This window comes from Larus michahellis, chromosome 7 (assembly GCF_964199755.1).
Source record: "Larus michahellis chromosome 7, bLarMic1.1, whole genome shotgun sequence".
Taxonomy (NCBI): Eukaryota; Metazoa; Chordata; class Aves; order Charadriiformes; family Laridae; genus Larus; species Larus michahellis.
Window position 1 is genome coordinate 12,358,262 of NC_133902.1, and position 27,175 is coordinate 12,385,436.

Consider the following 27,175-nt stretch of genomic DNA (forward strand, 5'->3'; position numbering starts at 1 on the left):
CCTTTTCCCATGCATCTGTTTCCTTCTGGTAGGATCAGCTCCCTTTTCCCATGCATTTGTTTCTTCTGGTAGGATCGATTATCATCAACTCCCTTCTCCTATGCATCTGTTTCCTTCTGTTAATCATTTGTGGGGTCTTTTGGAGAAGTTCTCTTTTGTTTCTCTCGGATGTTTTTCTTCATAGCTGCTGTTAGTTGTTATCTTGGAGGTTTCTCATGTTTCCTAATTTACTAAAGGTTAGTTATCCTTATAAGTCAAATATTTATAGTGTTGTTATTATGGCGAAAGCCAACAATACCTTCACTATTTTTCACACCTGCCCATGCCCCCATGGTCACCTATAGCCCTGTACACGCCTGCGAGCGCAGCGGCTGTGGGGCCAGAGTCCCTGTGCCCTTGCCAGCCATGCTTGGATTTCCTCCTGGGGGTGCTCAGCACATCCCTGCAACGCTGGCGCATCATGAACGCATGTAACTAGCCCCAGCACCCCAACCCAGCACCCGCGGGGTGAGGAGGAAGCTCCCAGCCCTCCTGCATCTCTCAGGGACAGGCACTGGCCAGCTCTGCCCACAGGCCCTGGGCCAGGCAGAGGTGAAAGTCCTCTGCAAAGGACCAACATCACCTTCGTCCCCACACCCTCAAACCCTCCAGACCTGCCTGGGGCTGAGCTCGTACTGCCCTGTTCAGGCGCTGGCAGGGAGACACCGCCTTGGCCAGCAGCATCCTCATCCGCTCAAGGGATCACCATCCCCGTCTGCATCCCGCAGCCTCCAGGGGGAAGAGGAGCCTGCCTGAAATGTGAAATCTGGACTGTAAGAAAGGCTGAGGTTGCCCCACAAGTATATCAGCAGGGCTGTTTCGCAGGGCAGGTTGAGTGTAGGGTGAGACCTGTGTGGTAATGGCAGAAGTCATGCCAATGATGGGGAAAACCAGGGATGAGCCGTGGGGGAGGGGGACATCCAGCCCTTTGGGAAGCAGAGGCAAGCAGCGGCTAGCCATGGAGCAGGGCGATAACACAGGGAGGCCTTACAAGCTTTTTACTGCCCCAAAGGCTTCTGCAGGCCTGTTCCACAGACACCCCGCACACCGAGGTGCCCCGACCCTGTGCCAAGACCCCAGCGTCACGCTGCCTGGGCCAGGCCACCTCGGGGTGGGCAGCGGCGCTGCCCGTGAGGGGCTCCCCCGATGCCTGCCTGCACCAGGGGCCCGGTGGGCGGCTCCTGCCTGCGGGAGAGGCCGGTGCGGAGGACGCCTCCGACGCCTCCTCGGCCTGCCCCCTCCCGCGGGCCCTGCGGCGGGGCGTGGGGGTGAGTGGTTACCGTGCGATCACGTGAGGGGGCGCCTTCCCCCCCCCCGCGCCCAGTATTGCCCCCCGGTGACTTCCCCCGCCCCCCCGCTGACCGCCCGCCCTTTTCTGAGGGGAAGCGCTGACCGGCCGCCGATTGGCTGCGGCGGGACGCGCTGTGATTTCTCATTGGGCGCCGGGCCCCGGGTTCCCACCCCGGCGCCGCGCGCCGCGGCGGGTCACGGGATAGGCTTGCGGGCGAGGAGAAGGGCGTGCCCCGGCGGCCGGCGGCGCTGGGCGGGGACGCGTTCGCTCCGTTCATTGGCCGGCGGTGCCGGCGGCGCCGGGCGCTGATTGGCTGCGCCGCGCGGGCCGGAGGGGGGGGCAGGGCGGGGAGCTGCACGCGGCAGAGGCGGGAGCGGCGCGGACGGAGCTAGGTGAGACCCCGCCGGTCCCCCCGCCCCTTCCCGGGCCCGGCCCGGCCCGGCCCGGCCCGGCCCTGGCCCTGGCCCTCGGCCCTCCTCAGGCGTAGTCCCCCCGCCCCCCCCTTCGGACCCCGCTCCTCCTCCTCGCCGCCGCCCGGTGAGCGGGGCCTCCCCAGGGCCTGTCTGTGAGGGGCGGCTGCCAGCCCGGTGGCGGCAGCGCTGAGGCGGCGGTGGCGGGCCCGGTGTCGGTAGGGGCGGGCCCGGTGTTGGTGGGGCCTGCTGCGCTGCGGGGTGGTCGGTGACGGCGGGGTGCGGCCCCGAGGTGCCGCCAGGGGGAAGAAGAAGGAGACGCGGGGCGGCCGCTGGCTCAGGCCCGGGGCCGAGGCAGCCAGCCCAGCCCGGCCCAGCCCCGCCGTACCGGCAGCAGCAGCCCCAGGGCGGGCGGCTCGCCGGCCCCGGCCCTGGGAGGGGAGCGCGGCCGTTGCCCTCTTGCCCAGGGCCGGCCCTGCCTCCCAGCCGGCGGGGGATCCCACCGGGAAGGGCCTCGCGTGTGGGGTGTGCTTGTGCCGCACCGGCCGCTGTAGCGGCGCGGAGCTGCTTATTCTGCCGGAGGATGCTCTCGCCTGCAGCCCCCCCGGTGGGGTTTGCCCGGTGGCCCCCCCAGACGTTGCTGGTTCTTGGAGAAGGTGCCTCACCTCCTTGCTGGGTTTGAAACTGCGAGGGGCCAGAGTTTGGTGTGGCGACAGTGTTGTTGCAGGTTTGACACTTAGTGAAAAAGCCTCAAACAACTATTTGTTGTAAACATAGGTTTCCCTAAAGCGTTTGATGCAGTGCCTTTGGGTTTTCCTGCTGAATTAACTGAAGGGGGGTGAGCTTAAATAATGATAACCGGTGTTAAATTGGTGACTCCCAGAACATCACTGGGGACATGACGTTAATGATCTGGTAAGGGCCCTACTGCTGATTTTGCCAGTGACCTGAAGAAAGTTTGCAGCTAAAAGCTGATGAAGTGCATAAGCAACTGGGAGTGCTGAGCGGAAAATGAGAGATGAGGATCCAATATGGTGGTCTGATTCGTTTGGCACTGTGCTTTTGGTGAGGCCACACATCTATTACTAGAGCAAGCAAACTGCTTGGGAAAAGTCTGTTACACCAACAGAGAAGCAAGGGAGGAAGGGGTGAGGCCCATCCTAGGGAGCAGTAGTTTTTGCATGGGTTCATGGCGGTGTTGAACACAGAGCTGGGTGGGCAGAGGGGGGCTTTGGTACCTCACTGCGGCTGTGGAGAAGGAGCAGAGGCTGCGTTTGTTCAGCTCTCGCTGGTGTAAACGCTGCTGCACCCGTGTGTGGTGCAAAGGCGGGTGGAAAGCTGGGCAGAGTTCAGAGATGATGTATGAGGATAGGATTAAAGGTGAAAAAAGCTGCTGTGCAGTGACGAGAACTCCATCTGCTTCATCCAAGAAGTTGAGAGAAGATTTGGTCAGTCTGCGGTTACGTGTGGACAGAAGTTGGACTGTGGGAATTCAGCGTGGCTGGTGGTGGTATACCAGTGCGTGCGTGGAAACCAGAGCGTATATTTTAAGTGGTAGAGATTCAAGCATGAGAGCAAACTTCCCAAAATCAATGATGACTTTGTATTTTCTGGCAATTTTTACATCAGGTCTCAGTACTTTTCTTTTTTTTTAATAAAAGCAATGGCAAGTATTGCAGCTCAGCTAACAGCTTGGGAAGTTCTGTGGTCTGCTCTGCTTGGGAGTAAAGTGGCCGTAATGTCTTTCAGGGTGTTCGCTGGAAGATGAATAAATAAGTAAATGAAGATGAATACTGGGAAATAAATTTAAAAGTTTTACTTACAGTTATTAATTTCTAGGAACATCTGGTTTCCCCTTTTCTTTACTGCATTTGCAGCAATCTGTTTACCCTGGCAGTGACAGTTATTTGATTTTTCTGAGAGAGCCTGAACAAGGAAATTTCCTCAGATGTATCATTAGAGTTGGTTTCATGGCAGTGTCCGTCCAGCCCTTCTGTCTTGCCAACAGGGTTGCATAGTCAACTATCAAAATCGTCTGTAGCAAGCTAAAACGGAAAAAAGAAAACCAAATTCAAGGGAAGCTTTAGGGTTAGATCTCACCACGATTGCGAGGCTTTGGAGAATCCCACTGTGCCAGCTTTTAGTGTTATCTCAGTCTGCCAAAATGTGTACTGGCTTGCTTTTGTTTTTCATTCACGTGGGGCTTGTCAAAGTTCGCCTTGTCCCGGCTGTGGTGGGGGCGAAGGGGAGGGTGCGTGCTGCGATTCCCCCTCCCAATAGCCTGCGTCTCGCTGAGCTCTGCTCACCTGAAGGCTGGCACCAGGCCTGGATGGCTCTTGCCTGCCCCATTTGTGAAGACTGCTCTGGGAGCTGGGCCTTCTCCTCCAAGAGATGTGGCTTTAACCTGTGCTGCTTGAGACAGAGCTATTTCCCATCCTATTCTGTATCCTCAGCTCATCTTTAGAGGTTGCTGTCATCTAAGGGGGAGAGTTGTTCTCAGTAATGGTTTGGTAAGTGAATAAAAGGAGGCTAGAGAGAAAATGAGGTTGTTGGGGCTGTGTGTTGTTGCATTGAGTGTGTGCAGTTGTGTTGGAAATGACTGAGCATTGTTTTACAAGAAAGTCAAGCAGTATAATCTATCCTAGATTATTTTTATCAGGGAGAAGTGTGAGCAGGAGAAAAAGGGGAAAAAAAAAAATCAGCGCTGCATACTTGCATATCACGCTCAACTTCCCAGGGCAGGAATAATTAATAACTAGCAAGCAATTATGAAAGTTCATACCTTTCTTTTCCGTCCTTGCTTCCCCACCGTCCAAGGTAGCTCCAGCCAGCCACAGTTTTCTGCTTGTTGGTGTGGATTTCGATGCGGGCGCTTATCGTGAGACTCTCCTCTATTGCTGCCTGCAGGAAAATGTCAACATTTGCAGAACTAGATCAGAGCCCTTTTTAGATAATGATGAATGGAGAAGAGAGCTATTTAAAAAATTACTTTGCTCTTAGCAAATTAGCGTAACAGATTAATCCCTGCTCGTAATCCCTGGCTTGTTCTCCAGGAGGATTCCTGCGCTGTTATGGAGCAGGGAGGAATTTTGTCTGGGCACTTTGAGTGCACTCCTCTCCGGTATAATTGCTTCCCTTCTGTTCCTTCCTAGCAGTCCTGCTGAGACTGTGCAGTTACGTGCACTCCCAACAGTCTGAAAGGATAGGATTTCCCTTAGGAGGGATCAGATGATTAGCTTATAAATAGTAAATACCCGTTCAGGCCTACTTTCGAGTGCGTGTTGTTTGTTTGCTCTCTTGCTCTCTGCCTTTGCAACAAGTGGAACCGCATCTGCATCTTGTGGCCCACAACTAAATCCCAGGAAACTGGGCATACTTTCTGTCGGAGATGATGAATTTCTGCGAGGAAGGAAGCTGCCTAGTGCGAGGTGTTTCAGCTTTGCAGCCGGAGCGTTAGACGTTGTGTTTGATTTGAAAGGCTCCAGCAGCAGTTAATGCACTGTGCTGTTGTGTACGCTAACGTGGTGCCCCATTCCTTGCCTGTACAGGAAAATCAGTTCTCTTCACTGGGAACTTGAGCTGAAATGAAACTGAATCGCATCCAGTGGTTGAATCGCTCTTGAAAGGAGCCTGTTTTCCTGCCAGAGAGCACATGCTGGTACCGCAGAGCCCTTCTCTCTAAGCTCTTGAGGTCCTTTTTGGGCTGCACACACACATCCCCCTTACCTGCCATCTATTTCCCTCCAGCTTTGCTTCATTTGTCTCTGGTTTGGTCAGTCTGACGGCTGCCGAGAGGGTTTGACACACATGGAGGTTCAGGGTCTGTCGAGACTCCTTCCAACACGGCCCCCTGACAGCCCTCCCGCTGGGTTGTGCTCAGCTTCCTTGTGCTGGGGTTTGGGCCTGGAGCCTCCATTCCTCTGCTGTACCTGGGTCTGCCTCTGGGTCTGCCTCTGGGCTAGGGGGTCCTGCTCCTTCTCTTTCCCTGGAGATGGGAATCGAATTGTGCAAGGTGTTTTGCATGGGTTTTGTTTTGCAGCATCTTTCTGCAGATCGTAGTGATCTATGGTAGATTTGAAAGCAGTGTCTTGCCTTTCCTAGGGGAGATAATGTCGGTGGGACATAGCAACACCAAAACTAAACAGGCAGCTCCTGCTTTTAGCAGTGGGAGTGACTTTGTTGTTACTTATTATTTTGACTTTGTTGCTCTTTCCCAGTTGAGAGATGCCCTCAGATTTCTTTTTCAAGAGGGAGAAGCCTGCCCAGGGCCTATCCCAAGAGGGGAGAGTTATGTGTCTGTATATTGTGCTTCAACACGTATCAAGTTATTGGCCTCAGAGGCTTCCTTTTTTGTTGTGTACATTTGAAGGTGTCTTATTCCTTATAGTCTCTGATATGAGCAATACCAGTCTTCCTTCCCTTGCTGATCATATCGCTTATCTTCTAGGTGGAGTCTTTGCTCAACACTGTGTTTGATACTGCTGATCTCATGCACTCTAAACCCCGTGAAGGTCAGCTGTCCTGGGCATGCACAATAGAGTTTTGCTTTTGCCAATATTTATTTTCCTGGGGGAAAGAAATATCATGCTGTCTCTTGCAAGAGTGCAGATCTGATCGCGCTGCACAGGATGTGGCATGGCACTCACAGGAGGGATGGCGATGAGGACTGAGATTTACCAAAGCTTTGGGAATGGTATTAGCTAGGAATAAAGTGGATGGAACTGTTCTGATAGCAAAGTATGAGCTCTGTGTTGGCCTGAGACATAGCAAGAGGCCAAATCTGGTGACTTTGCTGAGGCTGCTGACTGCTGTCAGCTCCACCCCTCTTTGGAGGAGTCTGTCCTGGCAGCAGAGGCATAGGTAGACACGGCTCACAAGTTATCTGCTCGGGGGCAAAGTCTTGTATCTGAACTTAAGCCCACATTCACAACAGGGTATTCACTAGAGCTCGGCTTTCTTCCATTTCATGGCTCAACACAGACTGGAAAGCGGAGTCATAGTTCCTTTTCCAACCTGACCAGTTCTTCATTGCAAAATGAAATTGTGGAATTGTTCTCTCTGGCAGAACGTGCTTGGACATGGTACTGCTTGTGAGTGACAGCTTTATGGTAAGGACCCTCAGAGCATTTATATTTTTACAGTCAGTTCAATTGCTTAAACTCTGCCAGTCTTTTTCTCTGATGGTCTCTGTTGAAACCGAGAACTGCTCCGAGCGAGGGGTGCAGTTTGCATTGTTCCTTCTGGAAGCTTCAGAGGGTTTTGTTGTTTTGTTTTATTCTATAAACTTGTTGAAGTAGCCAGCTTTCTCTGAGTGGATGAGTGCCTTGTGGCAAACCAGCATAAATCTATTCAGTGGCCTCTGTTATTTCAACTGGATTCACAATAAATATTTTTTTTTAAAAATCTTTCGAAGTGGTTGGCGGAATTTCACTTTATTGCTGGAGCATGACTGGCACATAGCACTTGGTACCACCAGCACACAACGTGACAAGCCAGGTAGAACTCTATGTCACTCTCTTAATGTGACCGAGAAGCCATTGTCCTCTTTAGTATCTCGTTTATGAGGCACCTACACCCAGTTTTGAGAACATCTTGCTGAGGGTACTCGGGGAGAGTGTGGCTGGCTGCCAGCCCTGAGCTTGGGTCGGTGCCTGTGCTTCCTGCAGCACGGCTTGCCTGCAGGTACCACCCATCACCTGAGGGGTTCCTCGTGATCCGGGGGGTTCAGCTGTAGGTTTAGGAGGCTGTAAGGAGCCCCGGAGTCATTGTCTCTCACCCCAGTCGGCATCATTTGCTTCTGCTTTCTGGCCAGACTGCACAGCCCCCTTCCTGCCTCCCACCAGGTCAGGCCTGCGGCTGCCCCAGTGCCAAAGCCACTTCTGCCTGCCTTCTCTAATGTTAGAGTGAATTCCCCAACGGCTAAAATGCTCTAATCTTGCTGAAATCTTTGGAACGATCCCATGGCATCTGGGTGCAGACCAAAAAGCCTGTGCTGCCCTGAAGGTCCTACTTGGGTAGGTGGAAGTCAGTCTCTTCAGGCACGGGGCTGGAGGAAGCTGCAGTCAGGTGTGAAACGGAGCAGCCTGTGGCGGGGGTGCAGAAGGCTGTGTTTGGAGGGGGGAAAAACAGCTGTAACGTATTTGGAGGGGTTGGCGGGAAGATGCACAGCAAAGTGGAATTTGGTGAGGTACTCTGGAAGCACCAGAGATTTATTTTTTTTTTTAAAGATGCTTTATGTACTGCTAAAGATGCTGTGTCTGCTGTACATTACCAGTGTCCTGGAGTGTTAAATTTTCCCTCTGTCTGGGCTGAAGTACAGCTGATGTTTTGGAATCCTGTTGTCAACTTTCCTGCACCCTTGGGTAGATCTGGGCCCCTGTCAGACCTTCGTTCCCTCTCTGATGCTCCTGCAGTGCGACGAGTGGTGTGACTCCAGGGTTTGTCACAGCCTGACACTTTTATGTCCTCTGTATGTGGGAGTTATTTCCTTTGATGCTACAGTTCACTGCTGCCTTTTTTTTTTTTTTTTTTTTTTTTTTTAAAGCTGAGATCCTCGTGACTTGGGGAACTGCTGCTGTGTCCTGGTGTGATGAATATCTGCCTGCCTCTGTGTCTGCCGTGCTCCTGGGCAGCCATTTCCCTACAGTCCCAATGGGTTAGACGCTGTAATGGCTGGGATCCCCGCAGGGCGATTTATTTGTCCCCTCTGTCTGGGGTATCAGCTTTTCTTTCTGTCTATTTGAATCCTTTGTGCTTTTAGACAACGTGCCTGGCTCTTCTCAGTCCTCTGCAAACATCTCTCTCACCTGTACAAGGCCGTTCGTCACCTGCCTGGTATGGAAGGGAGATCATCTGCTTCTAGAAAGTGCCAGCGCTTAATATTTCTCTGTCAGGGGAGCTACTGGTTTGCATTTTTCATATCCACGCCCTTTACAAGCGGCTGACGAGGCGACTAGGAAAGCTCTCAGTGCCCCCTGTTTCTGTGCACCTTCTCCAGCGATGTAGTGACATCCGGAGGCCATGGATATCCGTGTGAACCCAGCAAGTAGCTGTGAACAGGGAGAAAGGGAGTCTGGGCAAAGAGAAATCTCAGCTTGCTTGCCGCAAGGCAGCTCCTCCATCTGTGGACCTGGTTTCTACAAGGCTCTGGTGCTGCCTCTTTTCCTTTTGTGGGAAGAGGGAATAACACAGTGTCCAGGGAGAGGGACAGAGCTGAGGTCAGCAGTGGCTCTTCGCATAAAAGGTGTAGCCTAGCTGAGCCGATGGTATGTTAACCAAATGATTGTGAATTTTGGTACTGATGCTGGCTCTGACACCGCTGTGCTCGGGTTGGTACTAGAGCTCATGCAGTACAGTGCCTTGATAGAGTAATTCTATTACTAGATTTAGGGAGCTTTACTATCCCTGGGATAACCCAGTGCTGTGTATCCTTTCTGTTCCAGCTCCCACCCTGCTGCCTTCCTCAGGGCCTTGTTGCCTCTAACTTAGGCAGGTGAAAAGTATATTGAGCTCTGAATGTCTGTTATTGATGTATGCTGTGCTTTCATGTTTGGATTTAGCTGCCTATGGGGAAGAGAAAGTACCTTGATTTCAAAGGAGAAGTGCTTGTTTAAGCTGTGAAGTCCCTGTTTTCCAGGGGGTTTTGAACCTGTGGTGCGTCATCCTAGCAGCAGTTGTAACTAAAAGGCACATAACAGCAAGAACACACGATCTTTTCATGAGAAGTCCTGCGGTAAGGGAAGGGGCCGTGGTGGGAGACTCCAGTGTATTGGAGATAGGCGCAGAAATCCCCAAGGGGACCAAAGAGCAAGTCCCAGACTTTCCCTGTAACTTTGCCAGATTGCACCATCTCACAGGGCAGTGCCAAGTGCTCCTCTGCCTGGAGTCGAAACAGTACCTTAAAGTTGTTGGTGGAGCAGCTTTGCTCTGGTTCTTCTGCTGATGCTGTCCCAGTGGCTGCGACAGCCCCATTTCTGTTCCTCAGCCTGGCGGTTGTGATCCTTCGAGTGGGCGTCTGCCGTGCCTGCTGAGAATACGCAGTGGGAGCGTTGGGAAGGCAGCGTCATTCGGAGAGGTGACCTGAGCAAAATTAATCTTTGCCTTAAACGTTAAGTGATGATGTTGATTCTGTTTGTGATACTGTGAATTATCAGAGTGGCAACCCTGGAAGAGCAGATGCTTTCTGTCTGTAGCGCAGCAGGTTGGTAGCATGAAGAACCATGTTGGAGAGGAGCTTTTCTGCGTGCTGAAGGTGAGGGATGAGACTTGGTGCAGGAAGTGATAATTAATGGAGCTGCCTCAGGCTGACATATGATGGACTTAAAGAGGAGTAGGGCCTTTGGGGAAGCCCCTGCAGTACCTTAAGACGAATAAATGATCAGAAGAAATGAATGAACAGGCATGCTTTTGTCTGAAGAATTGGTAATGTCCTTTCTTGTGCCTGTGGCTGACTCACACCACTGACTGTTCCCGTTAGGAGAGCCAGTAGCTTCTAGCATCCAAGGTACTGTGCTCATTACAGGGCGGCCTGGAGACATATTGCAGGCAGCTGCCAGAGGGAATGCCGCGTTACCAGAGGGAATGCCACGTTACCGGCAGGCAGCCAGCACCAACTGGATGCGTATCCACAGGGGGAGTAGATGCCAGGGCTGGGATGTGCCAGCAAGAGACTGACTCATACCCCTCCCTCCTGTCCTTTGCACTTCTTGGACTGGCATGAGATCTTTTCTTACCTTTTCTGTTCTTTGCTCTTTCCCCTTTCTGTAATTCCAAAGGTTAATATATTCAGGCTGCTAGCCCTGCTCTCTGGGGAGTGTCACCTCCCCCCGGCACGCCAGCAGGCAGACAGATACCTTTCTGCTGCCCGCACTCTGCGTTTCATCGGAAAGAGGGTAGCCAAGCACCTCTTGGTGCCGGATAAGGTGATCTGAGACAGAGCTTGTTTTGTTCAGCAAGGAGAGTAAATGGAGATTATTTTTTAATATAAAACTGTTGAATGCAGAGGTTCTGCGCAGATCGCCGAAATGCCTCGTTAGGAAACAGCGTGCAGAGCTTTCATTGCCATTGCTAAATGAGGCAAAAGAGGAAGCAAAAGTATTTTTGCCCTGTGAAGTGAACTAACAGTTTTGTTTTATAACAAAACACAGACTTGATGAAAAGCTAAACCCTCTCCCTCCCCTTCTCTCTCTTCTACTGCATCTTTCCTTCTTCAACAGGTGTTTTTAGTAGAGAAATTTCCAGAAGTACGACAGAAACTGTTCTGCCTGTAGGCTTGCCTTCTTTTATTGAAATACAAGAGGAAGTTGCTTAGACTTGTAGCAGAGGAAGTCACATTTTCAGCATGTTTTGCTAATGACAAAGCAGTCAGAATCGGAGTTTGAACGAGCAGCCAGCTCATCCATGGGAGATCCCTGGGGAGCTGGGAGCCCGGCAGGTGGGATCCCACCGCTCTTGTGCTGCGGATGGCTGTGCTGCTGCTCCCACTTCCCCTGGCCCCCAAAAATCGCAGAGAAGGGGTTGTTACTGGAGCAACAGAGGATGGGGAGCGGGACACCTCCTCGAATGCTGTGACTCTGGCTTCTTTCAAAGACGCAGCTTTTGGCTCTGCCTGTTCTCTGGTGCGTCTGGCACACAGAGGTGCTGTGCTGCAGCCCTGGGTGCTGGCTTGCATGGCAGAGCGTGTGCTGAAATGAAAACGCAATGCTGAGGAAAATCTGGCTTTGGCTGAAATTGCTAATAGATCTGCCGCTGGTTTCGGTGGCCACAGGATTTCATCTGTGCATGTCAGTTATGTGCTGATGGGAGGAAGGTGACTATCTCGTATTTGAGCAAAGACGATAGAAATCCCTTTGCCTCCTGAGGTTTGTCTTTGTGTTTAGATATGCTTCATTTTTATCCTAAGCCTTTTAGAGGCAGGAATTTGATCCTTAATCAGTTTTAATACAGTCAGTTATTAAAGGTAAGAAATCCCAGGCTCTGTTCCTAGCGCTAAAAAAAAAATCTGTGTGAACTACAGCAGGTGAGTATAAATGCTCAGGCTTCTTTCAGTACCAAGGTTATCGTGTGGCCGTCTTCATACCCTGTCCTGGTGGAAGCTGGCAGCGGGGAAGGGACAGTGTGTGTGAATTTATGCAGTTCTTGCTGCTAGATAAGCAGGGGACTTGCTATATATATCAAATTGCCTTCTCTTTCCTTTTATTGATTGGTTGGGGGTTTCCCTTTCTCAGAGTGCCTTTTGAGAGGACGTCATGGTCAGCACTGTTTTTAGAAACAGTTAAGCTCATGGTAGAGAGCAGAGATGGTAGCAGTTAAGCTCACCTGAACTTAGTGTCCTGCCCATGTCATCTGACGTGAGTTTATTAATTGAAAGCAGGTCAGTGTGCAAGGCAATCCCTTCAGACGATTTTCTAATGCTAAAGCGCAAAACATTTTTGAAGGCTCCAGATACCTAGAAATTAAAGACCAGAGGCTCCAGTTTAACCTTCTTAAACTAGAGATTTTGGGGGCTTAGGGTGGAAAGGGGAATTGCTAAAGGCCAGGTTAGGTATTGCTTGGTACTGGGAGGGAAACCACCCCCACAAAAGCCTTGTGAAGGGCAAGTTTCTGAGTTCATTGCTGTATGTGCCTGGTTGGAAGAGCAGCGGTGACAACACAAAGTCCTGAGAGGGCTCCTCTCCACAGTGGCACAAAGAAGGAGGACGTCCAAGCTGTGATTATAACGTACCATCCAGATAAGCTGCCCACAAACTCGGCACTTCTGCAGGAGCTGGCAGGTTTGACCGTTGGATGACCATGCTCAGCAAAAAGCGAGAGATTTCAAGCTGAACGTGCAATTGAAAGTGAGCTCTTAGCTTATTAATAACAACTCTCAAGGGTTTTCCTCTCATCTTGTGGTCATCTGTCTTCCTGTAGCTTGATGGTAGAAACCCCGAGCAGATGTTTGTCGCTCTGTTTTAGAGCGTTCTTCCTGTGGAAGGTGGAGTTGTGTATTTAATTTGATAATGGTGCAATTATTGCAAGTGTTAGAGAGGAACTGGGTTTCCACCAGGAGCGTTCAGCAGAGACGTGTGTTCCCAGACACATTTCAAGCAGTTAGACATCACTGTCAGCGCTGCAGGATCCTCCTCGTCTCGTCAGTGCAGCTGGTTGTGGGGAGGCTGCTGGGGAAACTGGACTTGTTTTGGGTGACTTGATTTGGGTGAGTCAAGAGAAGAAATCTTGATGCTCTGTTGTCCTCTCAGACCTGCTTTAGTTTCGGTGGTAGCTTTTTCACGTACGTGTTCATGCAAGTAACTAAAAATGGTTCATTTTTCTTCCTGCGGAGGAAAATTACCCTTGGAGAAAACAGGATCTCCTAGAAATTTTGTATGCGAATGATGGTGCATGGATTCTGGCCTGGGCCAGAACATGCAGAATAAGCCCCGGGGTTTCAGCGCAGAGGAGACACAGCCGGAGCTGGGAGCGTGGCCATCTCAGGGCTGTCAAACCTAGTCGTGTTGCAGGACTGTTATAGGGCATATGATCACCTGGAATAACAGCAATATTTCTTTTTCACACACTTTCTGTTGAATCCCAGGGGGCATTCAGATGCTTGCAGGCAGGTACCAGTTTAGTGTAGTACCAGTTTGGATGCTAAAGGTGTCCTGCCTGGCCTCCCCTTTACCGAGGGCTGTGGTTCCCCCAACAGTCCTGTCTTCTGGCTGCAGGCAGATGCCTTACAAACCTCAGGACTTCTAAAATACTTTTATACACACCTGTTTAAAAGAATAATAGAAGTTATATTTGTAATAGCAACTGGGCTGAAATTGTGTTGCTGCTGTTTACTTGAAATTACTTTAAAATACCCAGATGGTGAGTACGAGCGTATCGCAGTGGGGTGCTCTGAAGAGCCGTGAGCTTGGCTGGGGAGCATTGGTGCAGGGTGGAGAGGGGGAGTGGCACACTTCAGGACTTTATCTTTTGATTTCTGAGCCTTCTGGTGCATTTGGGTCACGTATTTCAGGCTTCTTTTTTCTGCAGTCACAAAGACTGCCTTTCAAAGAGAACCGCGGCTGTCAAAGGCTACATGAGTTGACGGGAATTAAAAGGTGAATTCTCCTGATGCATACGAAGAAATGAGTGCACAGAGACTGGTTTAGACAGCACTTCTCCAGGCTGGAGACTTGGGATGTGACCTCAGTAGTGCAGGCACCGTTTCCTTGAAGTTGTTGCTGCTTCCTTCCTGAGATTGAGTTAAAATCTGAGCTCGACGCAGTGTGGAGGGAGGTAACGGGGCTGCCAGCAGCCAAGGGAGCCCAGCGCCCACGCGTCCCCCCAGGGCTGCAGGCAGAGGGCTGGGAGCAGGCAGGAGCCTGGACTGCAGCTGGGATGGGTCCATCTGCACCGCTTTGGGTAGGGACCAGGCAATTGTTTGTACTTGAATAAAGGCTTAATTGTGACTCGAAATGTCCCAACTGCTTTTTTAAAGAAAAGCAAACAAAACTGGAGAACAACAGCCTGGAGTTACAGGGGGCTTTGGAAATGCTTGCCAAAGCTGTGCTTCCTGTCTCCGTTAGTCCTGTGGTTATGAAGTTCAGCTCGGAGCCTTGGCTTCAAATCCCTTCTCTGCCGGCTCAGGATGAAAGGCCTGGAGGGCAGGGATGGCATGGGGGTGGTGGGGGCTCTTTAGGTCCATGGTTTCTCCATGTGCCCCTGGAATAAATGAAGGGTCTGTCTGGTGCTCTGCTGGCGTCTCAGCTTCTTGTTGTCTGCGATGGGAGATGAATCAGTGCAGTGACAGCAGGGCAAGTGGCATGGTGCAGAGCCTTCGCCAGGCCCTGTTCTCTGCCAGTTCATTCAGAAGATGGAGGAGGTGGCAGAGGCTGACCTGGCAGGGGAGCATCCCTAGCGTGCTGCTGCCACCTGGTGCCACCGGCTGTCCCCAGCTCCTTGGCTGCTTCACCAGCACAGGAAGGTATTTCGTTGCCACAGCTTTGGTAAGAGAAAGGAGATGGTGTTGAGTAAGACACTAATGGTCCTCACTCTGCGGTATGTGGGGCTTCCTTTGCAGTTACTGGTTTCCCCTTGAAAGTCTGATTTCACTGTCATTAATGTAAAGAGTGGAGTCAGCTGGCAGGCAGGCATGCTGCTGAAATTAATTATGCTTACAGTCATTGCAGTGATGAATAGCAGTGCTCGTTAGGGGTCTGGCAAAGTGCTGGGCTCTGTTCTCTTCCCTCATAATCCTGCACACCTTGATGACATCTGGGTGGCACTGCTGGACCCTTCTTGCCATAGGTGTCCTACAAGCTGGAGTCCATCAGCCTGTCTGCCCATGCATGTGGTCTAAACTCTTACTGGCTCCTCTGTGTATCCATCCCTCCTGACTCCTGTCTGAGCGAGACGTGGCAGGGTGACCTTGGTGGAGGAAAGGATGGAATGGGCACAGTGGTGCTGGAGAAGTGGTCCTGCAGCTTGGATGTGCTGTAAGGATTTTCCCCCTCGCCTTTTTCTTTGCACTTCCACAAAACAAATTGTCATTAGACTGGTTTGATATTGTCCCCAGGCTAATAAGCTATTCCCTGGGCCTGAAGCGCAGAGATGGGTGGCAGGTCTTCACTGCATGCATGTATCTGGCCCAGCCTATTGACTTAGACATTTTTCAAATTCTGGTGGTATTTTCCTCCCCCGAGCTCTAGGCTTGCTTGCCCATTTCTCCCTCCAGCTCTCCACACCCTCTTCTGCATTCCTGCATCCTTCCTTTCACGGCTGCCGCTTTCGCTGTTTCTTTCACCCTCGGCACTCCTCACTTCTATGCTGTTCGAACCCCGAAACTGCCCATGCCCTGGTGCTGGTCCCGCCCCGGGGTCCTCACCCCAGCCCAGTTCAAGCAGAGACCCTGTAGCCACCAGCATCTCTGCCCTCAGGGTCTGCGTTGCTGTTGCCAGGCTCTGTGATCTCCAGCCCATCTCTCCTCTCATCTGTTTACATTTCCAAAACGTGTCACATTCATTCTCACTTTTGGCAGTGGCGCATCCAATGCAGCACTCCGGGGCCAGGCTGCCTGCAGAGTTGTGGGCTCAAGGCTCATGTTGGATCTGCTCTGCTCATCGCTAAACAAGAGCTTTGCTTTGCCAGGCATTAAGGCCGTGGCTGCTCTGGGCACACCTCTGGCTTCTCCAGTCTTTTCCCCTTCCTTTTTACTGCAGAGGACCTTGTTTCTGCAGAGGGGAAAAAGACAAAATACTGTGTCAACATCCCCTCTTCCCTCCCTGCATTTCACTCTTCTCCTTCCCCTGCACCAGGCACAAGTTCTCCTCTGGTTTCTCTTCTTGCCTCTCACCCCATGCTGTCTCTTCCTCCCTGTTACACCATTCCCCTTCCCCCTTATTCTCGGTTTCTCATCTGCCTCTGAATCCTTCCCCATGCTGTGTAGTGTCTCCGTTCTTAAAGCCAAAGCTCACCTCTGCTCCTGCTTAACTCGTTGACTTTTTTCCTACTTTCATGGTCAGTCCCTTGTAGGTAGCCCATGCAGACTGAAGTCCCTCCTCTCCTCAACCTGCCGTACCTGCTCTACTAGAACTGCTGGTGCAAAAACCTTGAGCTTGGCAAAATCTTCAAATTATCCTCACCCCCTTCACTGTTCGGGAGGTTTGACTCCATGGCAGTTGTGCTCCTGAAATCCCTTCCTTAAACTTGCTCTGCCTGTTCTCTCCCTCACTCTGCCGCTTCCTCGGCACTCCCTCAGGGATCAGCTCTCACAGCATGGCTCTGGTTTCCATCCTCCTGTTGCTCTGCACTCACAGTAATCTTATCCATGTGCACACGTTCAGCTTCCCTCCTCTGCAGCTGGCACATGCCTATCCTGTTTCTCTGCTCGATGCCTAGCTATGAGTCCAGCAGGGCTGGATAACCTGTCCCGATGTCACCCGTGTGACTCTGTGACCAGTAATGGCACTGGCTCAGGGGACGGCTTCTGCCATCTTCACTGCACAGCTGTATCAACTTGGACTGAGAATGTGCATGAGGACTAGTGATGCACTAGCCAAATCTGGGTATGTTTTGGGGGGCCAAAAGGTGAATTTCCTGTCTAGGACGGTGCTGTGTAGTCGGGAATGTTTCTGGCTGCGGCAGCTTTCCCTGGTCTCTCTGCCATCCTGCAAAGAGCTGCTTTATGTGTCCTGGTCTGATCTCTCAGGTGCAATCCTATGTTTGGTATTCTTGCTTTGAATGCAAGTGGAGCCTAATCAGTCTTCAAAGAGGTTTTTAAACAGGAAGGAAAACACTTTCAGGGCATTTTAATCATGAACTGACTCTTGGGTTGGACGGCCAGGAAGGGTTTGCAGGCCGTTACCCTCTCCTGGCTGCCATGGTGGCTGTGGGGCAGTCAGGGCGGTTCAGCTCTCGGGCAGGACGTGGTTCTGCGCCCTGGGCTGAGCAAGATGATGCCCGTGTGTTGTTCCTTGTTGGTCTGAGACTGTCCCCTGGTACTTGGGATGGGTGATGCATATGCAGCATTGGGGTACCTGCATTCCTGTGGGAGAACATCCCTTTCCCTCCCCACATCTTGCAGGTAGGTTGACGTTGAGTGTGAGACGGTCTGTAATCCTGAGTCACCCATCTCCTCGAGAAGAGCAGCCGGAGCTGGGGTGTGCCAAGGGCATCACGGGCAGCTCTGCTTACTCACAGATCTGTCAGGATTCACATATTTAGACCTGCACAAAAAATAGTATCTGATCCCTTTTAAGTACTCTAATCAATAAAAAGGCCAGCTTTTTTTCATAAGCTTTATGGAATTTATCCAATTTTGAAACTTCATCTACCAGTAACTGGATTGAGTTATATCCTTGTCAGCAGAGTTCCCCAGAGCTGCCTGTACTTTGCATAAATACTTAAACATATTGAGCAAGTCTTCTTTTTATTATTTTTTTTTTTAAGCTGCTTATGCAAGCTTGGTTTTTTGCTTTGGATGACTAGATGGGTTTTGTCTTTATGCGTCAAACTTGCTGTGGCCACCTGGAGGCAGTTGTAGTCATGGCCCCAGCAGCACTGGGAACAGAAATGCCATCAATTCACCGCCTCTGCTGTTTACTACTTTAACATATTACTGCAGTAGACTTTCTGCCTGCTCCTTCTTGGGCAGCTCGTGTGGAGGTGACTGTGGGGTCCTCTAAGGTACACGGCCTGGAAAACAGCAGCCCTTCGTCTTGTGGGTAGTTCTGGGTCTCTGAATTCATACCTTGCCTCTGGTCATACCCGTACGCACTTCAGTTACAGTCACTTAGCATTGCAGAGCAATCCGAATACTTTGGCAACTTGTCATCATCATCTGCTGTTACTGTGACATTCCTAAGCTCTGGTAGCCCAATCTTTTCTTTTAATAGTTATTCATCAGTAAAAAGCTTTTTGTTGTTGAAACCAGCTGGTAGCGGTCTTCATTTGAAAGAGCCCTCGGACCTGTAATTTTGCTTAAAATAACAAGGACTGTCCCATACAATCCGCTTTGCATGTAACTATGTGGTCTGACAATTATATTTTTAGCCTCTAATTAGTTGAGAGGCTTGAGATGGCTGTTCTGTTTCATTTGGGATCAAAATAAGGCTAATAGGGTTCCTGGTTGTTTCTTCTAACATCTGTTTAATACTAGGACTTGTTTTTCCCTGTTAAGTACATAAGGACTAACTCTACTATTTTAGCTGAAATTAAAACAAAATCACTGCCTGGGGCAGGCGCTGAGTGCAGAGAGCTTCACTCCAACTGCAAACAATTGGCAAAGTTTTATAAGCAATTAAAAACGAGTCTTGTAGTGGGAAGCGTGGAGCTGCCAGCGAGGCCACCCACCGTGCCGGGGGGGGGGGGGGGGGGGGGCGGGTGCACCAAAAGCCATGTCACAGCAGTGCTAACGAGGCTGGAAGCCATAGCGGGCGCTTGCTGTGTTTCCCACCTTTCCAAAGCTCCACATGCGCATCCAAAATACCCCCATGTGCCCCAATGGGTATCCTTCCTCCCTCCCAAGGGACCCCTGCTCCCCACGGCGTGCTGGTGGCCGGCCATGGCAGGGACCGGCCCTGCTGTGCTGTATTATTCAGCATTTCCTGAGCCTGGCTTGCCATCGTTAATCAAGCTCTGCTGAAGGCAGGGCTATTAAGCTTTTCACAAGCTTTTCTGTGAGGCTCCCATAAATACACACTGGTGAAGCAACGATAGGCTTTCGTGGCACCTCTGTGAGATGTGGAGAGGCAGAGAGAGAATAAATGTTTCTTCTTATTTTTTGACAGCCTAATTGTTTGCTTGGAGAGTCAGGTTTTCCAGCACATGTAGTTTGTATCACACCTTGACTTGGCTTGTAGCTGAGAGGCAACCCGGGTGTTTGAGTCCGGAGCTGCAATCCAGAAAATGGAGAATAGTCGCTGATTGTCTGTGACATGTCTGGCTTGGGTGGTGGGTGACAATGGGTCCAGCTCTGCGGGAAGAGCTCGCTCCTGCTGCCCAGGCTCTTTTCTGCAAGCCCTTGCATCTCTGTTAGCAGCAAACCAGGGCAGAGGTTTCAAGACGGCCGCTGCTTCGGTCCCTGCAGCTCTGTTTCGCTCTGGGAGAGGCAAAGATCCCTGGAGGAAATCAGGCGTTTGCCTAACGAAGTGTGCAATAAGGCACGTGAGTCACATGGGCTTGGGGAGAGCAAACTGAGGTTTTTATGAGTGTTCTCAACCCTGACACTTCCTTATTATCTGAGGGTTTGGCTCTGAGATTTGTAGTTCCAGGGTAGGATACAAGCTATAAAAACGCTCAAGTGAAGCGAGTTATTTTCTCTGCTTCCCCCAGCTGCGGTGTGTCAGGCAGCATCACCTGCTGGCCTCGTCAGCAGGACCGGCACCAGCAGCACTGTCCTGTGCCTGTCCCAGGCGAGCAGTGGGGAGGGCAAGGGGCTGCTGGCTTTGCTGGCCCCCAGCTGTGGGGCACAAGCTCTGCCTGTGATTGCATGGCAGCAGAACACCTGGGGCTCTGGGCTGTGGTTTCCATCTGTGTGGGAAAGGGCATCACGCTCTTTTATCTTCCCCCCAGTTTCATCCTTTTTGTCTTGTCTTTCTCTGGTCCCCTCTTGGTTTAATTTGGCAGCGTCAGCCTCCACTTTGGCTGGGCATAGTGGGTGGCCAGCTCCAGCCCGGCCCCTGTGACTGATATTTTACAGAAGCTTCTGACCTGGATTTTGGGGGAATCCAACCTCCTGCATGGGAAAGCGCTCCTTGAGCAGACACGAGGCCACACATGTGACTCCTGCAGGAGAGGTGGCAGGTGCCAGCCTGGAGGGGTGTCGTCCTCCCTCCCAAGGGCTGGGGGGCCACAGTGGCAAAGCCAGGAGCCTCTGAAAGGAGGAGGACCACAGCCAGCCCTGGAGCCGGGGGATGCGTTTGGGATGCCAGCACGTGGAGCTGCACAAGCGCATGGGCAAAGCTGCCTGCGGATGGGTGGACTGGGCCACGTGTATTTCGGGTAGTGCTGAAGGTCCTTGGTGGGACAAGCAGCACTTGGGGTATTTGTGGTATCCCCTGGCTTCCTTCATTCCACAAATCCTCAGGAGCCCCTTCAGCTTTATGGCTTCCCTGGGGCGGAGGAGGAAGGCCTGGGGGCGGAGGAGCATTCCTGCGGGCTGAGCTAATGCGGCTTGCGGAGCCCCGGCCGCCCTGGCCTGCTTTCCTCTGGGCAACTGGCTTCCAAGAGCAGCGGGGGGGTGGGACCGAGGAGGAACATCCTCAAACATGACGTAGCCAAAGAGAGTCGCAGTTTCTAGCGATGACTGACTTCTCCTACAAGGAAGGAAGTGAGAAACTGAAGTAGCCATTAGCGATGATTTAATAAATTGGTACAAAGCGTACTGCAGGAAAAGTACTCATGTGTCATTCGGTGTTATCAATAATTCAGATATCTTCAGTCTAGTGAACAAAGCGTACTTAACATTTTACTTCCCTTGCTAATTGTGCTTTTCACCTAATTTGGAAGTTGCCAGTTAGTAGCGACTCTTGCTGGTGGTGTGGTAAGCTGCTACTACTATTTTATTTTTTTTTTCACTATATGAAGTCTGATAAGTGTGGTCATTTTGCTAAATAGTGGGGGAAAAAGGCTTTTATAGTTGAAAAGAGACAGGCTGGATCCAGGTCTGAAGTGAGATATTGCACTGTTTGGCTTTTTCTGTTTTCCTAGGGAAAAAAGTTAATTCCCATCATAGGTTTTTTTTTCCTTATTTTTCTGGAACTCGGTGATCTACTCTTAAATGTCAGGTAATATAGCGCACAAGTTTTGAATCCTTTCTGAACTCCCATTCTTTTCTCCTGTCCTTTCTCATCAAGTGCATGGCAGGACAGGAGAAATCAGCTGAAAGTCCAAGGGTAATTATTGCTGGCTGGCAGCGCGGCTGGGGCTCCCTCCTGCGTGGCGTGGCCGTGCTGGGGGAGCTGGAGGACGTGCATGCTGCCTGCTCACTGGGAAGATTACATTTCAAAAATGAGTCCTTAGTGCTGGCATCCAGCTTGGCCTTCTGATGCAGGGGTGTCAAGCCTCGCTTAATTCTGGGCTGGGAGAGAAATCCCTGAGTGGAAGGAAAGCCTTGAGGAGCTATTCCGAAACTCTTCTGTCGCCGACCCGATCCCGCAATGGTGGAAGGAGAAGTAATTCTCAGGCGGGGTATGTTATGCAAGATGTTTAGATTGTCTCCAGTTCCACATTTGTTGACATTTTGTATTTCATCTAAGGAGGAAAAAGGTTAAAATAAATGGTGGCAAAACTTACCAAAGATCTTGAGTGTTCCTGGAGCTTTGGTGCGACTGGCACAAATCGGGTTTGGTTGGTGAAATCTAAGCCATCTTCAGGCTACACTTAAATACTGAACATCCCCACTTAAAACATGGTTATTTTTCAAACTGGTTGGGACACGTGTGCAGATTTCCGTGCTACAGAGAAGGGGCTGCGCAGCCGGGTGAGTGGCACCGGGAACAGGAGGGCACAGAGCAGCTGCCAACCAGTTTCCAATGACAATGTTTAATCACGTGTAGTTCAGTCCCCTGAGTGGGGCTGGAAGAGCAGAACAGAGGGCAGAATTTGGACAGACAAGAAAGATGTTCGTAATCAAGTGATCCCATATCGGAGAGATCTGAAAACCTTCAGGAAGGGTCTGTTCCTCCATGGAAATCCCAGGATCACCTTGGGATCATCCAGTGCTGTTGGAAAGGATCTTCTTAGAGCAGGACCATGCTCAAGCCTTGCTGCTTGGCTGTTCCCCTCCTGCAGAGCACCTGTTCCCTGCTAATGTGGGGAAAGGTGGCAGAAGGGGCTGCTGGCTTTTGCGTGGCACTTTGAGCTCTTGCATCCTGCCCTGCCTCCTTGGTAGGAAAAGTTTTGATTTTAGAGATGATTTCCTCCCAAAACCACAGCGATCTTCTCCAAGCACTGGAGTTTTGTAGGAAGAAGGATCCTCCCCAGGTCCTGGAACTGTAATGACCATGTCTTTCTTCCTTCAGCTCCCTGCCGCTGCCCCGAGGTGTGTTGTTTGCACTTCTTGGGTACTGGTTGGTGTGTGCTGGTGGGTACCAAGCCCTGCATGCTGTGTGTAGTGCCTGACCGAAGGGATTTGGTGTGTCCCCTGCGGTGTTGAGTCTGATTTCCAGCAGCTCCCGAAAAGGCCACTAAATAGAGGTTGGCAGCAATAGGTACAGGGTGTGGGCCTCGTGGGCTCTTGGGTTTTTTTCCCCCCCCTCTATGTTCATACTGAAGTATCATTCCTGTTGATCTAAACTTCTGCTCTGGGTTGTCTCTTCTTCGCTGCAGGTGAGACTAGTGGAAGAACGAGAAGAGACTGAGTTGTGATTGAACCAGGCGATTTTGGAGGGTGTCTGAGGATGGTGAGTATATATTCTAGTCTGCCTCAGTCCTCTGTGGGTGGTTTTGTTCTTTCTTTGTGTGTCCAAATTTTCTACCGCTGCTAAATGTATGAGACTAAATACAAGAATGGGAAAGAAGAGTGCTATAGTATTGTGTATTATATATAATAATATGATACAGAGGGGTTTTATTGCTGTGGCCAAGATGCTGTTGGTAGGGTAAGTTTACCCCTAAACTTGTTACTGAAACATACCAGGCAAAAAAAGTAAATAAGACTGGAATCCCCTTTTGCTTCCTTGGACTACTGACATAGTCGTCCAGGTTTTGTGGCTTACTGATTTATTTTTGCTTTTCAAAGTTAGTGCTGGAGTTTCTCATTCTAGTTCCTCTGTCATCTCTCAATAAAGATTTAACACCGTGTTAATAACGTGCCACCAAAGTAGCAGAAATTTCACAATAGTTAGTCACAGAAAAATATGGTGTAAAAGAACCTGGAAAGACTGAAACACAGCCAAAACAGCCAGATTGCTGATAAACTCAGGTAAAGCGCCTCTAATGCCTCCAGCAAGAAATAACCCAAAATGTGCATGATCTGATGGGAGGAAGGAAGCTGGAGCTCAGGAATGTTGGAAGATATGCTGAAAGCATCATTAGGGGGCTAGTTTGAATCAGGGTTAGAAGGCGACATGGTGGTCTGCATATTGGGCTGTGGGTGGGCAGGAGCCTGAGCGTTGCTGCAGTAACAATGTGTTATCATCAGCTCCGGGCTCACCACTGCCAGAAGCGTTATCGTTATGTTGGAAGGAGTGCAGAGAAGAGCAGCAGAAACAGTCAAAGGGCTGGAATTTCAAATTGAGGACATGAAAATTTAGGTTAAACATGTTAAAAAAATAAAAAATAAATCTGGCAGACTGCTGGAGGAAACAGTGACATCTCCTATGGGATTGTCCCCCATGTGATCTATTAGCAGCTGGAATAGAGAAGGAAATGTGCTCTCTGCATTAATTGAACTGTCAGCTCCAGTAGTCACACACAGAGCGTTTTTGGTGTAGTCCCTATCCTCGTGCTCCTGGTTTGGCTTCAAGATGTCTTGTGCTTTCCGTTGGAAGAGCTTCTTGCACACCTCAGGTTGAGGAGTGTGCTCTGGGGTGGAGAGATGAAAGTATGGCCTTGTTGTAACCTGGTGAAGGGTCTTACACTTCAAGTTGGAATTACCCTGGTGTCAGACTGGGTGCATAAAAAAAAAAAACCCAACAACTTCTCTGGATGGGATTGAGTTGAGAGTGATGCAGATGTATCCGGCTATGAATGGGGAAAAAAAAAGTCAATAAACACATGGAAAATCCACCAAAAGTCTCTCCAGGTAACATGGAAAAGGCCAGGCTGGGTCTGCCGAAGGCCCCATTGATGAGGGACCCTGGGTGAGCACTGCAGGGAGGGCCTGGGGAGCATCTCTGTGGTGTACGCCCTTATCTGTCAGGGTCCGCAGCTCAGCAACTTGGTAACCCAGAAACAATTTATTGATGTTTTGCGAGCCCTTGGTAGCCTTTTCTTCCGCGAATTCATTTAGCTGCTTTTCAAAACCAAGTAAAGATTTGCAGTTGTGACATGTTGTGGCAAAGAGCTGCGCTGCTGGGTTGTGTGGGGTAGCCCCTCTTGCTTTGTTTTTGAGCCTGCCCTGTGTCGTTCCAGTTGATGGTCCCCAGTTCTTGTGTTGGGAGTACCGGTGAAGTGCGGCACTGCCTGTGAGCATCTCCATGCTCTTCAGGATTCTGTAGATGTCTCTCGCATTCCCGTTAGACATCTGAAGATCTCCATCCTTTTAAATTCTTCTCAGTAGAGAAGCCATCTCTAATCCTTGTCGCCCCTCTCTGGACATGTATGCTTTTTGAGGTGCTTAGGCTGGAATTTTGGACCTATTAAAACATGGAAGCTTTTGCTTTTCACTGTGCTCCTTTCCTTTTTCTTGACAGATACTTATCCTGACCTGGCCCTGGCCTGCCCTTAGTTGTAACCACGAATGGCTTGGTTTCTTCTAGACAAGAGGGGCTTTTGCTCCTGTAGATGACACTGCTGTTTCAAAGGACCTTCCAAAAAGGATTTATGGGGTTTTCATATTTTATTAAAATGTTCCTTTGATTTCTTTAAAATTATTTTTTCCTTTCTGGGCGGGGGGGGGGGGAACAGCCAACAAAATAGCCGCACCCCCCTCACTCACTGTTTTGGGAAGAGAGTACAGGCTTTTTATCCCCCATGGCAAGGGAGAGAAAGCAACTTATAGTTGCAAGGTGTACAAATAAGCACTTGCCTCCACCTACCTACCTGAGCTTCTGTCAGCGGTTGGAGGTAGAGAGCTGATATAAACTCTTGACAACCTCCTTTGAGTCCTTTTGTGACCTCTCTGGAGGGTTGTGATCCTGAGTTAAGCACCGTTCTGCAGGGAGGGATGGAGGTCGGGTGCTGGTTAATGGATGCTCCGTGGGATTGTCTGCTTCAGCCAGCTGCGAGGAGGGTTGGTTGGAAACCCTGTTTCCTCACGCATGCTGAGTGCTTAGGTAATTACCTGTGATCTCAGCAGTCAGAGGGCACAGCACCAATGTCCTCTGGTCAGCAAGGGCATGCCCAAAAGCTTCTCCCTTACTCAGCAGCACCCCAAACATGGATCACCAGCTGCTCTCCCCTTTGTGCTGCTACAAACACTTGGGCTAGTGTCGGTTAAGAGCTTTCTTTGCTTTGATTGTAAGACTCTCCTCATTTCTTCACTGAGGACTCCCTGTTGATGAAAATGACCTTGAAAACAGCAGTAGTGGTGGTTTAATCCTTAACTTTGACTAATGGAAATCCTAACGAGCACACAGCACCTTAATACATTACTTAAAACTAACCTGGCGGGTAAGTTAGTGCAGCTGCTGTGCGACTCTGCCAGCAGCTCAGGGCTCAGCTCTTACCGCACACCGTAACTCCCACAGCAGATTCCCTTTTCTTACTACTGGGGACACTGGGACTGTAGACATCTGGATTTCCACAGTGGAAATCCACTTTGGAATACCCTTTGGAGTGGAAATACCCTTTGGAGGGGACCATGACTGTTAGTCTAGGTGGCGTTTTGCAGGTTAGCCGTCCCTCGTCCCCTCTTGCTGGCATACAGAGTTGATAGCCCTTGACTTTTGTCTGTTTGTCCCTCATCTCAAAGGCTTCTTGCTTCATATTTCTGGTACGTGCTCACCTCTGAGCACCTTTCTGAACAGATGTTAAATGCAGTATTACAGATCTATAAGCTCTTCTCTCATCCTGTAAAGACGAAAAGATGGCATTCACCATCCCAGTCCTGATTTACAGGGTATAAAATAGTAACTTCTTTTCACATAAGTTTAGGGGTTTATTTCTGGGAGGCCACCTCAGTGGCTCAGCAGCCTTTCAGTTCACCCAAGGACCTCTTTAGGCTTTGAGGAAATGGACTATTTTTGTAGAGGGACCTGAAACAAAGATGCCCTTCGTGCAACAGAAGTAGAGAAGGCAGAACAAGAAGTCCCTTTGGCCACAGCGAGTCAGTTCTGTGCATCAGCCTATGTCAAACCCTTGCCTGGGCCGTGGAGAGAAATAGAAATAACCTGTTTTAAGTGCAATTCATCTCACCTTGATGTAGGTATCTGCTAAGCAGAGAGGATAAATTTTAACTTTTAGGATGAGCTAAATGATACAAGTCTCTCCCTTCCTCTCCTTACCAGTAAAAAGATCTAGATAACCAGTTCCTACCTAATCTTCATCAAAAATATTCAGACCTGGGCAGATATAAACTAGAGTTCCCTGGTAACACCTCTGCTGCTGGGAACATCTCAGCCTGCAGCGGCTGGCGAAGGCTCAGTGGCTGCTGGAGCCCCAGGCTGTCCGCCTGAGCTGCCCTGTCTCCTGTCGATTTGCTTCTGATATCCTCAGAGTACCTTCCCAGGACAGTCACCTCCTCCTGCCAATTTTTCTGTCATTTTTCTCCAGCTGGAGGCAGATTAGGACAGTCTGTGCAATGGATGCGCTACCAGATCCCTGCTATCCATGGCCATTGCCCCTTGCTTTCCCTCTTCTCCGTCTGCAGGGTGATGCACTGTGCTGTGGTGATGAAAAGCCTACCCTTAATAATGGCTTGGATGGGTGTAGGCTTTGCTGGGTAAAAATCTGGCTGGATGGCCGGCCTAAAGAGTTGTGATGAATGGAGTTAACTCCAGTTGGCGGCCGGTCACGAGTGGCGTTCCCCAGGGCTTGGTATTTGGGGCCAATTCCATTTAATATCTTTATCAATAACCTGGACGAGAGGATCAAGTGCACCTGCAGTAAGTCTGCAGAGGACACCAAGTTGATCTGCTGGAGGGCAGGAAGGCTCTACAGAGGGGTCTGGCCAGGCTGGGTCAATGGGCCGAGGCCAATGGTGTGAGGTTCACCAAGGCCAAGTGCCAGGTCCTGCCCTTGCGTCACCCCAACCCCATGGGCGCTCTGGGCCGGGGGCAGAGTGGCTGGAGAGCTGCCCGGGGGAAAAGGACCTGGGGGTGTTGGTCGACAGCAACTGAATACGAGCCAGCAGTGTGCCCAGGGG

General features: G+C 50.6%; 1 protein-coding gene across 4 annotated transcripts in view; it reads left to right on the forward strand.

Moving 5' to 3' along the window:
- Positions 1-1,663: 1,663 nt before the first annotated feature.
- Positions 1,664-27,175, forward strand: part of MTMR4 (myotubularin related protein 4) — a 61,343-nt gene continuing 35,831 nt past the window's right edge. Inside the window, exons 1-2 of one of the 4 annotated variants that reach the window (XM_074593865.1) lie at positions 1,664-1,722; positions 22,537-22,610. In XM_074593865.1, coding sequence (XP_074449966.1) covers positions 22,608-22,610 — 3 coding nt within the window. In that variant the 5' untranslated portion in view covers positions 1,664-1,722; positions 22,537-22,607. Of the gene's footprint in view, positions 1,723-22,269; positions 22,419-22,536; positions 22,611-27,175 lie in introns of those variants that run through there. The other 3 variants (XM_074593862.1, XM_074593864.1, XM_074593863.1) reach the window with 3 other exon arrangements.